The following is a 15286-nucleotide window of genomic DNA, read 5'->3' on the forward strand; positions in this document are numbered from 1 at the left end:
AGATAATGTTACATTATCTTATACAATTTTACTAAATTGTTGAAACAAGAAATGAAAATTAAAAGATAATAATAAGATTGAAAGACCGCTAATGTTAAACATAATAAATTTAAATTAAGAAGCGCCATAACGGTCAGAACGTTAAGATGTTGAACTATTGTAAATTCATTTAAATGAATTAATTTCAGAAATGATAATTGCGTGCCGATATGGTTGTCGGACTTTCAACGCAATCAAATCTGAAAATATTAATAATCCCCCCAAATTCCCCAACTTAAAAACTGTAATAAAACTTATTGCGAAAAATAATGCCTCGGCCGGGAGTCGAACCCGGATCTCTTGCATTCCGTGTGAAAATTAAAAGGCTGTACTATAATATATATGTTATAAATAAATTTACAAAGTGAGCAAGACTTCGTGAAAACAATATTTCGAGGAGTGAATATACTCATACATATAAGAACGATCTATGATTGTCGTAATTGATATTAAATCCAATATTTTTCCTCGGAAATGTCGCGCTTTATAATTGTTTCTTCGTATTTAACCCAAATATCTATTTTTTAATGTTACAAAATTAGCAATTGAGAAATTATGTCTTTTTATAGCCATACGAACTGATAGCTGCAACAGAAAAAAGATCGAAGTTTTATTAAAATACACTCGCGTCAAATAGCTTTTGAACCTTATTTCAATTTTGTCATTTTATTTATTTTGTTATTATTATAAGACGTGTGATGTAATTTTCTTTTGGACATACCTTCATATTCCTTGTCGACCTGTATTAGCAAGGAGTACCATTCGGGTCCCTTTATCGTTCTTATTTCCAGCGTGCCACCGTATTGCGCTGGTAGACATTTCGGCGAAATGTATTGATGCAATGATTTGCGGTCGGTACCGTGAAAGATTATCTAGCAGAAGAAAAAAGTGAAGAAATATATAAAAACCGAATTAGCAAATCAAATCATCAATATTTAAGGAAACTAAATCCTACTTGAAATATAATAATTTATCGTTATATATACTTTTAACTCTACTGTTAATCTAAGCAACTTATATGCGGCGTATATACATTCTATAATATTTTACTCTCTGTTAATTTTGTAATTAAATATTGTTTTTTAAATAAAATTAATTTTTTAAATTAATTTTTTTAGAAGGCCATTCCTGTTTCTCTTTGAGCCATTATGCAATGTCGCTACAATTTTATAGTGTTCTAAGTAATAAATGTTTTGTAACTTTGAGTCTAGAATCGATTGAACATTTTGCCAAATGTAATTATTAAGTTTCAAATTTAAATATTGATTATTAATCAAATTATTGTATAAATTTATAAAACGTAAATGGGGGGCCATAATATCATCTTCTCTTCTATGTAACTTCTCATCTCTGAATTGTCGCAATATTTTTCTAGAATCTGCTGACAAATTGATAGCATAGGTATTGCTAATATTTTGATTCATAGTATACTCACTCTGCTTTTCAACTTCTCTTTCAGGAACGGTTTGAATAGAGCGAACACCATGTTGAATATATACGGTTGGTTCACAATGTGTATGTTTTTTACCCTCACAGGCATTGCCTCCTGAAGCAAATCGACTATCCTCTTAGCAAACGGCGGAGTAAACTGCCAGGTTTGTTGGAGTGTGAGACCATCCATGTCAAAGACGACAATTGCGCCAGCAATCTGTGTGCTCGGCTCCAGCATGGCCGCTTCCAAATACAATACACATCCTTTATAGACTTCGTCGAGGCTGCACTTGTTATGCTTCCATTTCTTGCCGAGTTCAATTATCAGTATACGTCGGCCGTGCTGATCGCGATTAGGTAGCACGGTTAGGATATTTTGCTCGAAGACATTTTTCTCTCTACTCGGCTTTAAGTTGTCGTACACATTTGCATGTTTCACTTTGAAGTTATAATAGTGTTTGATGAGCTCGAGAGACGATTCGGGATAATACTTGCACGGCCTCAGAAACCTAATCATCCAGGCTTCATTATTCAACGGGCATTTCAGATCTTTTTCAGCTGTCAAATAAAAATTTTAAATAGTTATAAAAAACTTTAAACAGTTGTAAAAAATATTCAAAAAGTTTAACCCTTACAGTATCATGATCAATTCGGTGTTTTACTATATTTCTCTATTATCGAGGATACCTCAAATCTATTCATCTTTTCACCTATTTAAAATCGTTAAAAAAAATCTCTAAAAATTCACAAATATATTTTCAACTTTGTAGAACAAATGTTTGAACTTCATTTTGGAAAATAATAAAATGTAGTATAATTTAATTATCAAAAACTGTAGTATAATTTAATTATCAAAAAATGTAATAGTATAATTTAATTATCAAAAAGCGTCATAAAAGAAATTATAAATCAGATAAAAGTGGCATTTGATTTTAAAAATTGTAACAATCTATAATAAATGCACATAAAAAAAAGCCTCGCAAAATCGTGCATAAGTCTCCTCCCTCCCTTATAAATTTTCTATATCACCGAGTCCGTTTACGTAATATAAAAATTAATAAACATTTAGCCATATCAAAATTTGCCGATACTTATTAAATACGTACAAATAGATAGCGTAAAAGAATATGTGCAGCAGTTTCTTTAAAAAAAATTCCCTAAAATATAAGCTACATTTTTATGTTCTGCACTGGAATACTCTTTAACGTGTTGATATTTACAATAATTCATATTTTATTTTATATTTTTTATTTCGTATTTCATAATGTTTACATTAATTCAACAGATTTTTTATATTCAGCACGCTACCTTTTAATAATTCTTGCAGGCGTGCTATCGATTGTTTTTGCATCTCAGGAGACTCTCTCAATTCCTTCCTGGCTACTTCTTGCATTTCTGGATTAGGAGAATCTAACTCGAACTCGAGTTTAAAATCTCCGAGTTTTATAAATGGCATTTCAGTGAGGTCCGATAACATGATTTCTGAAAAAATGATAACATGTTAGCAAGTTTTCTTTAGCCAATATTTATTCAATTTTTCTTTAACAGATATTTTCTAACAGCAATAGTTTGTGTCAAGGTTTGAGTCTAGTTTTCCTCAATGCATTTTGGTTTGTAGATTAAAATCTAAAACAGATATTAGAAAAATGTTATTACAAAATGATAACAAAACATAAATAATTGTCGATTTTTACACGAAAATTAGATTTTTATGTTTACATTGTTACCATTTTGTAATAATATGTTTCTAATAGTTTATTTTAGGTTCAATCAATTCAAATAATATTTGAATGAGCATAATTTCACTGAAATTGAAGATGAGGAGCGTTCTTCTAAATAATTACCTACCATAATTTTATTTCTAAGAAATTAAAAAACTATTAAAAATTAAAAGCATTATAGTGGAGTATTTTCTATTATTACCGATAGACCACTTAACGCATGCAATAGAACAGTATTGACGGCCTCTAGTAAATTTATCATAAAAACTTATAAGAGAAAATCTATTGAAACACATTGGCCATAAATTGTTTCCCATAAAGAACATTTCGACTTTCATAGTTTGAAAACCATAGACATCTATAGGTCGATACATGAAACACTTAAACATTAAAATTGATAAGAGTTTAATAGATAAAACACTACAGAAAATTATACTCATAGAATCTTATTGATAACTGTAGAGTTTCTATAATCGTTCTCGTGCGTTACTATAGAAACTATTGAAAACTAGTATAATAAATACCTATACAAATTCTATATGTTTTTACAGTTTTTTATAGAAAATTTTAAACAGGGCAGTTTTTTATCTTATATTGTGTATTTTATTTGAAATATTAAATTCAAGCAAGTCCATAATAATATATAATATACTTAGGATATATATAATTTTCGATAATAATCACTAATCGTATAGACGTAATATATTTATATTCATAACATTACATGAATGGTAAGCAAGAACGACTGACGTTTACAAAAAATCAAATGATATTGTCAATAGTTGCGTAAATCGATAAAAAAAACGTGTTTTTATCGATCCTTCATAGGAACGATAGTTAATTAATGCATTACAAATATAGCCGATCGAATCCAGAGGCTACGGAATAACACTTTTCATTGGCGCGTTACGTTCACGCGACTGCCATTGGAAACGTGACTCAGCAACGTTATCAGAAACATTCGAAGAAGTCATTCTATGGTCAGAGAAACATTCTGAAGTCTCAAACAACTGTAACTGCGGTACATTTGTACAATATTGCATAATTATGATTACTCAAAAAGTTCATATGGATCTTTAAAAAAATTCAAATTACTTTAATTATTTTCTATTATTTTCTGCACATGTATAAGCGAATAGAGATTATACAAGAGAAAAAACATATTATATATTATATAATATGTATTTTATACATATATAATTATATTTATTTATATATGATTATATATGTAAATTTTATACTGGAAAACAAAAAAAATTTGTAAGACACACGTACGTTATGCACATCTATTAAAGTTAAAAAAGTACAACAAAAAATTGGTAGTGCTGTATAAATAGTGTCTACTGATCATTACATTAAGTTATTCTTCGTGATGGATGAACAACCAAAAGAAACGAAATGTATTATATTGATGACAATACGTATGTTAATCACAGTATAATTTTGCCATGTTCTTGACCTATGTTCTTGACTATATAATTCTTATAGGACAGTTGATTGTCAGAATTATTATATTATATTATTGTCAGTATATCATAAATTAAAAATATATTTCAACAGATTGTACTACACTGAAAGAAAACTACACTGAAAGAAATTGATTACTGTAGCAAATGAGATGGTAAAATATGGCATAGCATTTTGAATTGGCTGCTGCAAGGCTGTAACCAATTAAAAATGTTAAGCCATATTCAGCCAATCTTTTCTTTCAGTGTAATCTCTTCATATTTAAAGTGCAATTGAAAAGCATAATGTAAAAAGAATGACGTATATGTAGAGAATGATTTTGCTGAAATATTTAAAAATTCAAATAGATACAAATCTGAAAAGAAGTTTTGTTGGAGCATCAAAATACATTATATTGGATATTCAAGCATGATGACCAATTTTATCTGTATGAAAAAATATGAACGCGTTAAGAAAGTGGCACTATTATTTGTTGACATAATGGCTGACAATTTTAGATACCGCGTACAATAATATTATCATTAGACTTTATATAATATTATCATTACTACATGATACGAATCGAGATTGATGACTTAGAAAGACAGACCTTGAGAGAGAACCTTGACTTTGCGACTAAAAGGAAAGTGATGTAAGGCTTTTAGCAAGTTCTTGTGTAACTTTCCAACCTGTTTTCTCTTCATATTTGAAGTGCAATTGAAAAGCGTAATGTAAAAAGAATGACGTATATGTAGAGAATGATTTTGCTGGAATAGTTAAAAATTCAAATAGATACAAATAGATACAAATAGAAATCTGAAAAGAAGTTTGTTAGAGCATCAAAATTATATACGATATTCAAGCATGATAACTAATGCAAAAAATTATGACATTCTAGGAACCAGTTTGAGCGTCTTATATCAATCTCTCCAACAAAATTTATTTTAAATCTGAGGCATTCCTTATTAAATCGGGCACCTTTATAACAACATTTTTCTTTTTAATTTGCTGATATATTCTACTAATAAAAATATGAGACATGTGTTTCGCGAAAAAAATTTGAGGTTTTTTTGTGAATTTATTTACGCTTGTAAGTTGCAGAAATTCATAAAAAATGTCACTCATGCGAACATTTAAATTATTATATCGTCGAAACTATTAGTATGCGGAACGGCGCCGTTACATAACAGAATTTCGTAACTATAGCCCTTTCGAGTTTCATTTTGAACTTTTTTTCTGAAATTCTGTAATAAGTATATTTTAAGATTATTATCAAGAAAATATTCTTTAAAGATAACCGTTACTTAAAAGAAAGAAAATTAATTGAGTAATCACTTTTCTTAGCAATAGATTGATTTTTTTCTGTGGGTACTTGTTCTTCAGTATGCGTTGCTTGCTATACTAATATCGTTTAGTAATTTACATGCGAACGAGTTAGTACACTACTGCGATCAGTTCCTGTTGGTCGCGCGTACCTTATCGTGACTTATAAACAAGTGCAATGTGCGCATGTTTTTATTTTAAATTTCCCCGCGAGAGCTGACGAACTATTCGTGTGCGCGCACTGCGCGTAACGATTACGGGATATCAGATTCGAGATGAAGAATGGTGTAACAGAATGTGTAATGTTACATTATGCGCCTGAACTTGCGATTTTGCAGGGTACAATTATGCAACGCCTAAGCCGAACGTTATTATACACGATGCAGCGAGATAATTTCACGATTGCACGCGAGATGGTCTCTATTTTCTATGCGGCGCATTGTGTGGCGGATCGCGAATTAGCTCAGACTTTTGATCGCACGATTGCGTCTACGTGAGAATTAATTACGACGTTGTTCTTATATTGCAAATCGATAAATGCTAACACAAGTAGATAATATATATTCTTACAGTATTATACAAAACGCATGCACATTGCAATTATACGAAAAAAATGGTCATTATTTGTCGGTAGAGCATCTCAATTCAATTTCATTCCACATGCGATATAAAATTACATAATGATGCACATTAATCAGAAAGAGAAGATGAGTCATTTGGAATCGCGCGGAATTTTCACTCAGCTTTTTTTCTATATTTTGTATGGCACTTATCTAATATATATGAGGATCGTAATAAGCAATGTTTACTTATGTATAATCTAGCTTGTTCAATGTAAAGATTACTGAGGGATTACTTTACAAATATTCTTTTACGCAGGTAAATACCAAGAGATATTTTCGTTACGTGCATTTAAAAAAAAACGCGCATACATTGATACTTGGTCGACTTGTTTGCAGACGAAACATGTCATGGCAAACTGCGTTTCAAGTTCGAAGTTAGGTGCTTCGTCTTCTACGAAGTCGTTTACGAGGCACTTCTGCTTTAATGGTATATCGATCTTTTATACACGATATTCATTGATATAGAAGGATCAGAAATGATTTCTTCTGAATGAAAATTTTAAGGTAATTAATTTAAGATTACCGAAGCAATCTTTAAGTTATGAATCGCCAAAAAACAATGAATTATTGCAAAATAAATTTTAAAGATATATAAATAAAGAATTATTTTTTAATCAACTTTAAATATATACTAAACTAACTATGTAATACTTGACTATACAATTATTTTGATATAATTAATGATGTATTAATAATATGCTTATTATATAAATGATCAATCAATAATTAAGATATATCAATTATATATCTTAATATATTAATAATTAATAATTAAAATACATCATTGTATAATTGCTTTATACAATGATATAATTAATGATCACGTATTTACATTAAAATATTATTTTAAAGGAAAAAGAATATTGTGAGAAAATAATCCAGAAATAGTTTAATAAATATATTCCGATCTCATAAACACAAATATCTTTAGACGATGCTCTTAGAAACGAACCATGTTCACCTAGATACTCCCTTTCACTGTTTTACTATTTGGCAATCGTGAATATACTCAAGTGCACTTTACCTCGCTTTCGGGATGACTATTATGTAAACAACTGGCAGCCGACCAAACATCCTTTCACGAATTGCGAAAAGCGTGTATTTGAGAGCAAATTAACAATTTCCGCTAGCGTTTGATTTCTATATCGAAACAATTGCGACAAGTATATTTCAATGCAAATATGATAGAATGACTTTACTGTAAAAATAAGACATAATAGTCTCTCTCTCTCTCTCTCTCTCTCTCTCTCTCTCTTCATCTTTTAATTTTTTTTCGATTTAATCATTGTATTCTATTCCATTTTATTTCATCTTCATTTTTGTTTTCTATACCAATCATAACCTACTTTATGTTATATTTTAACTTATTTTTCTTGTACGTTCCTAAGAACTTTCCATAGAACTTTTAATCAGCGCTTTATCTATTTATTTCTCTCTCTCTCTCTCTCTCTCAATTATTGGAATAATATTTTCAAATAAAAACTATCACATATTATTTTATCCTTTAATGATGTAATCCAATATTTTACGTACCGCAAAGAATATTCGAATACAGTTACGGGAAATGCTCCTATAATTGTATCTTTCAATAACCTTCTCTCTCTCTGTGATTAAAGCATCATTTTACATCGGAAATCACTCTGTAACGAATTTTCGTGAAAGAAAATGATAGGTAATTGCTTAATCTGTCAAAATACAAGTCATCAGTTGAAACTTTGAGAGTATTTATGCACGTGCATGCGATATCTTCGCAAGAAGTCGAGAAAAGAGAGATAGAGAAGGGAGAGGGAGAGGAAGATATTTTATTTATCGTTTGACGTTTACGACTTCGCGAACTATCTTGAAGATGTCTGGCTGGAAAATTTCGCGTTTGTGGCGATTTATGAAAATTGTAATTACACACAGGACAGGAAGTAGGAACGAATACGTCCGCAAAATAAAGGTGCGCCATAAATTGAACATCAAATATTTCTTCGTGCGTAATGCGCCATGAAGCCACATCCGGGCAACGAGAAATGCGATGCTGATGACTTCTCTCGAATCAACTCGTTCTCGCATATCTCTTAGAAATCGTCGTTTCCTTAAAAGCGAAGTCACCAACGGCGACTATAATGTAAGTCATTGAAATGCTCTATTGAGATTTCAGAGCAAGCATATGGAATAAGTTTATATAATAATAAGATACATTTTGAATATATCGTCTTTAAAAAGACTGGTCATAGTTCGTTCTTACTTCAAGACCGTTTTAAGTAATGTTTAAAATATTAATACGAGACCCTCTGATTGACTCGTGACATTTTAAGATTATCTTAAATATAAAAATCGACTCTGAATACCGGTCTATAATTTCAAGAGCTGTGTAGATTCTTTACTTTTCCAGATAGATCAAAAAATTATAACATCAAGTTGCATGATATTAAATAGAAATTATTTTAGGCAAAATTATACATTTTTGACGATGATTTTGTGATGAATTTTTGAATGATTTTTATTAAAATGATTTAAATTTTAAAAACTTTTTTAATTAAAAAAATCACTTAAAAATCATTATTATGTTAAGAATTCATCACGAAATTATCGTCAAAAGTAAAATCGAGTGACATCATTATGATTTTTCCTAAAATGACTTTAACTTGATGTTATGTTAATTTTGTTATAATATTATACCTGGGTTATGCTCACTCTGAATTTTGTATACATAATTTTGTAAACAATGATAATGTTTCACACACATGCACTGTTTAATATTTCATTATTTAATCTTGGTTTCGTGTAAACATAAAACACAAGCTGCTTTATCTACGCCAACTGTTGCCAAATTGCATAATATTGTTGAAATCGACACGTCCTGTCAATACACCATACGAATGGGAAATGACAAATGACATAACTAAAAGATTACACAATTCTCTTTCCGACGAAAATGAATAATGTATAATCGTTTTTTGCTTTTTCTTTTCTGTTTTTACACGTCACTTTTGTCTGTTTGTTCGCTTATTTGCACTTTTTGTACTCATTATTTTCGTTTTTTTTCTTCCACACTAAAATATATATTTATCTCGTTTTAAGTGTACAAATTTTTTTGAGAATTTTATACTACACAAACCTTATACAAACACGTGCATATATCCAACAAAGTCGTATTTTAGCTTGTCAATTTAGAAATGACTAGCTCATCATTCTTAGTGAGAGAAGTTTAATCACAAATGACTCGAGGAGATTGTAAATAAAAAACACTACGTGAATATCTTTACATTTTTGTTGTCATCAATATAAGAGATCGTGCGTTTTCTCGAATCCATTTTCCACGGGATATCACCTTGAAGCGATTCGACAGAGAGCTGTTTATGCATCGTATTTATGTCATGGTCACGAAGAGATCGTTTCATGGGATTCAGGACCAATTATGAACCTCAAGACTGCTTGGAGCGCAAATATCAAAAGAACTAAATATAATCTTTATACTAAGGAGATAAAGTTGTCCAGAAAGATATTCCTTGCTTCTAAGAAATTGATGTTTCAGGATACTAGAATATTCGTAAGCAACTTGACTAATTCATAACTTTAAATTTTGAAATCTAAATTATTTTTACGTTCTTTTAAAGTTTTTTTTTAAATATAAATATTAATAATATAATGAGCTGACACAACATTACAAATATAATAATGAGCTTATTGTATTGATATATATTTTACATTTATAGAAAACACAAAATAATTCTTTGTGAAAGTGATCTATATATATATGATGAGAAAAATGTTTTAATTATATCAACAAGATGTATATAATAGAATGCATTGAGACTAAACTAGAATGAATTGAGAATCTTTGGTTATTAATATTGCTCGATATTTTATAGCTAGACTTATTTATAGACTTAACTATATTTTTTTTGTAACTGTAACTGTAGTACTACAGTGTCGTTGCGCAGCTTTTTTACCATGTACAAAACCTACGCAATGACATTTACTAGTTACAGAATAGGCTTCTTAAAATAAATTACTCGTAAATCTAAAATTTTACACTGCACTACATAAAAATCAGATTTTTTTCTATTGTTTTTCCATTACGTGTAATAAATCTCAAATAACGAAGAAAAATGTTGTAGCAATTAAAAGAAACTAAGAAATTACATTATTATCTGTTCAATTAACTTGCTGGATCTGGAGGAAGATAATCGAGAAATGAGCGGAAAAAGTCCCGTATGTTAGAGAGAAGTTGCAGGAATTCTCAAGAAAGTAGCGAGTTGGAAAATCCGAACGGTTTATAATAAAACGGTTTGTAAATCACTCTAATTAAAATTAAATCGCTCCAATAATTTATTTTGATGAATATTGTCTAAAACAACAATTTAAGAATTCAAGAACACTTTGTAAAAAAATCATTGTGTACTACTTATTTATTTGTTCTTTTTTTCTTTCTTCTCGCAAAAAACAAATTGCAAACCACTTTTGCGTAACGTCTTCAATTTTGCATATCATCTAAGTGCATAGACATAAAATCTTTTTGTATCTCTACGTAATGCATAGATAATAATCGAATCGTTTGATACATATGTAGAACAAAAAATTTTTTTTTAAGTATTGAGAAATATCATGATAAAAAATGCATCCATATTTTCCTTTTCTTGTATCTTTTTTCTTATTTTTTAAGTACACGATGTGTGTATAAGTAACAAATATGAATACTTTATTTTCAAACATTAAGTTACTCCTTTTAACAATTTTCAATTTACAACAGTTTTTTCACATATTTCTAACTTATTATATATAAACCCGGGAAAATACATTACTGGTTCTGAATATACATTTAATATATAACATATATTTTATACATATATTAAATATATACATATATAATAAAATTAATAAATTATAGTATGTTGTATATTATCATACACTGTTAAATCTATAGTGTCAAATTTAACTTAACGTGAGTCACCACTGCTCTTACTCGATCATATCGTTGTTTTAGTATTGAATAACAGTGTATTTAACAGTGTAGTATATTGTATATTATCTTTATATTGCTTTGCTGCCACATTTAATTAAAAAAACAAAATCTTTCAAAAAATGAGTTGGAATGTTTTGAGTATATAATTGAAGTTTCATAATATTAATTTTGAAATGTAATTTTGATGTAATATAATTGTAGAAGACTATAGTATGTTCTTTCTTTTTTCCTTTACGTTCTCTTTCAGCAACTCTAAAATGACAATTTTCAAGTTATACTATTGTATCAAATGAGCGCGATGATATAAGATATTCATCTTATAATTATAATAAATATTATGTAATATATAATATAGTATATAGTAACAGTAATAAATTATAATATAAATATGATATATTCTTACATAAAATCTTAACATTTTAATCACGAAAGAAAGAATATTAAGCGCGAAAAGTAACACATGCAGTGGTGCATAGTATTATCATCGCAATTTTGAAATGCGATGATAATACTATGTACCATTGCACAATGTGTCACTACTGATGATGACTGCAATTTAATTGATTTTCGCGTTTAATATTCTTTATTTTGTGATTAAAAAATGTTAAGATTTTATGCAATTTTGAAAATGCATTTCTGATAAATGTCTGTTACGCGATCATATTCGTTTCTGATACATCTGACCTAATAAATGATTAATTGAACGTAAACTGCAACGAAACGACAAATTTGCGAACAACGGAAAGTTATACTCGGAACTGTGGATATAAATTCCAAAAGCTTCATTTCACAATTTTTCATGATTTCGTAAAGTAACCAATCGATATTGTTGTAATTGTCAAAAAATCCTATCGATTTCCGCCTGTTAAAAATATTTTTCGGACATAGAGAGAGTTAATAAAGTGAGCACTACTCACGTTTGATGTTACAGCACATTGCGAGTTTGTTTTAGGCTCGTAGTGAAGAAAGAAAATGAATAAACGGACAAACTGTCCATCGACGTGCACGACTGAAGCGCGTGTTAAGAAGAACAGACGAAAATGTGAATGGTACTCAGCCGTTCACTTGTCTTGTACAGTGTGCCAATGTACGCGTAAACTTAGAAAGTTAATACAAAAGTGATATCCAGCCGTGGCTTTTCAATTCGTTCGGGTGTCGATTCTGACAATATTTTTGTGCGTTTTACACGCTTAACGTTGATAATGAGATGTGTATCTAATACAAACTGACACATCTCTCTCTCTCTCTCTCTCTCTCTCTCTCTCCCGGTATGTGAGAGTACTCGGCGGAAAACATAGTGATAACAACTATAATAAAACCTAATGCACAATTGAAGAGCACAGACAACAGGAACAGGAAATAACAGATTTTAACCTGTTAGAAACTGTATATTCCAGAATACACGGTTTCTGATTAAGCTGAAATCTGTTATTCTCTATTATTCTCCGTTCCGATTTCTTGTGTCTTTTAATAATGCATCAGGCTTAAAGGTGACAAATTTTGTATAGAGAATTAATATACACGTAAGTTGAATTATTTTATTGACATGCACATGAATAAGTTATTTTATTGCAATATACATACAAAATTAAATAAACTATTTTATTGCAACTATAAAATAACTTATTCATGTTATATATATATATAAAATTAAATAAACTATTTTATTGCAACTATAAAATAACTTATTCATGTGCATGTCAATAAAATAATTCAACTTACGTGTATATTAATTCTCTATACAAAATTTGTCACCTTTAAGCCTGATGCATTATTAAAAGACACAAGAAATCGGAATATATATGGTATATATATATACTGATATATATATACGGAATATATATATATATACTATATATATACCAGCTCTAAAAGTAACTTGATATCAGTGTTATAATTTCGCACTCAACAATATAAATAAAATATAATAATATAACACATAATGTTACGTAACACTTATATTGTTGAGTACGAAATTGTAACAACGTTATGTTACTTTTATCTGGCATCGATTGGGATGTAAATTAATTCTAAAAATAAAACTACTCGGTTCACTATATAAAAACTGATTATCTTTACTGTTGCCATCAGTATGATTTTGTTTTCTGAGCATAGTAAGATTTCCTTTACATGTTTTTTTTTTTATAAAAAGAACATATAACGTTTGTTCATCAGGACGCGCAGAGAAGACTTGGGAGAACCGTGCAGTCGCAAACACGCACTTTCGTTCAAGATAACGGTTTTGTACTCACTTTCTAACAATGGTGCCATGATGCGCTGGGAGGTTTCAGCACTATCAGCTAGCAGGCACGTAACTCGAAGATCGAATAACTCGAAACTTTCAAAATATTCGAACACGAAATCAATCACGGATGCTCGACGTTCTAGACGATCTGAGCGGCATCAAAAAACGCTCGAAAATGCAACTGGCGCTATCCGACATCCACTCTTATACGTCGCATAAAAGTCCTCAGGGTCAGGAAGGTAGGCAGTAAACGTCGATTTTACACGAGCGCACGACGACTCCGTTGCTCGCATGAGAATATGGCTGACATATAATTTTATTGTCGTTGTCATTAACGTTACCTTAACAATAAACAGAACGCGATGACGACGCGGTAGTATGGAAATAGAATAGTAATTAGCTTAACGATATATACGATGGATATTACTGATTAATTGAATTGATGAAACGAGTGTATTTCACATATAAATATTCAATTTCAATTGTGAGCACATCGATCAATATCAATGAGTAATCTTTGTGCTGTGCCAACATATTACAGAATTATTAGCAAAGAAAATATCTATAAAAAAATATAAAATTGGAAACTTTTTATATAAAAGAGTATTTCAAATTAAATGTTGTACGAAATAGTTAGGAATGAAAAATTGTAAGCTTAGTTTAGATTGTAATGTAATCACGTGTACATATCAACTTTTACAATTGCCGTCCATAATTGTGAGAAATATCAATGCCGTAAAAATGCGATTTGATGCAAGTACAAATAATATTAAAGTTCAAATAATTTTTTAGCATAAACATTATTATTTTATAAATAACGAATTAGCTGCAGTTATCACGCAATATTTTTTATATAATAAATATTTAGAAAAAATTTTTTTTTAAACTGCAGAGAAGAATTATTAAAGTCCTATTATTTAAGTCCTATTATTTAAGATCTTTTATGTTATATTTCTCAGTTAGTCACTAACTTATATGTAAATTAATATTAGAATTCGATTGATATTTAAAATACTTACAGCTTTATGTTTAATCTTTTGCTAAGAACTTTCATAATGTAAACGCGTATTCAATATGAATATTAGTATATGTTTAATCGAATCAAATCATAGTTATATCAATTTTCAAAAACATACTTTCTTTAAAAATAATAAATTTGAAAATAAAAATAACAAAAGATATAGTTGCGAAGATTTATATACATATTAATAACACAGGACTACAAAAAAATTATGTAACATACAATATAATAATAATACGATTAATAAAAAACTTGAGAATTTATGCTTGAGTATTCTATAATTTATGTTCGCTATTACGCGTTTAGGTTATCACAAGTGAATATACTTGATTTATCATCTTATAACTATATATATATATACATATACTGTATACATATATACATAATGATTTAGTCATAACATGATAAATAAATGATAAATAAATATGATTTGTCACATCAATACAGTTTAAAAACATCATGATTCTATTTAGGGAATATAAA

General features: G+C 29.2%; 1 protein-coding gene across 4 annotated transcripts in view; it reads right to left on the bottom strand.

Moving 5' to 3' along the window:
• Window positions 1-341: 341 nt before the first annotated feature.
• LOC108731349 (alpha-tocopherol transfer protein-like) overlaps window positions 342-15286 on the bottom strand; it is a 38570-nt gene continuing 23625 nt past the window's right edge. For 2 of the 4 annotated variants that reach the window (XM_018461648.1, XM_018461645.1), the window contains exons 2-4: window positions 2779-2952; window positions 1475-2028; window positions 631-911 (exon numbers count right to left, since the gene is read on the bottom strand). In XM_018461648.1, coding sequence (XP_018317150.1) covers window positions 687-911; window positions 1475-2028; window positions 2779-2947 — 948 coding nt within the window. In that variant the 5' untranslated portion in view covers window positions 2948-2952 and the 3' untranslated portion in view covers window positions 631-686. The other 2 variants (XM_018461647.1, XM_018461646.1) reach the window with 2 other exon arrangements.

Source organism: Mycetomoellerius zeteki, unplaced genomic scaffold, assembly GCF_001594055.1.
Source record: "Mycetomoellerius zeteki isolate Tzet28-1 unplaced genomic scaffold, Tzet1.0 scaffold124, whole genome shotgun sequence".
NCBI lineage: Eukaryota > Metazoa > Arthropoda > Insecta > Hymenoptera > Formicidae > Mycetomoellerius > Mycetomoellerius zeteki.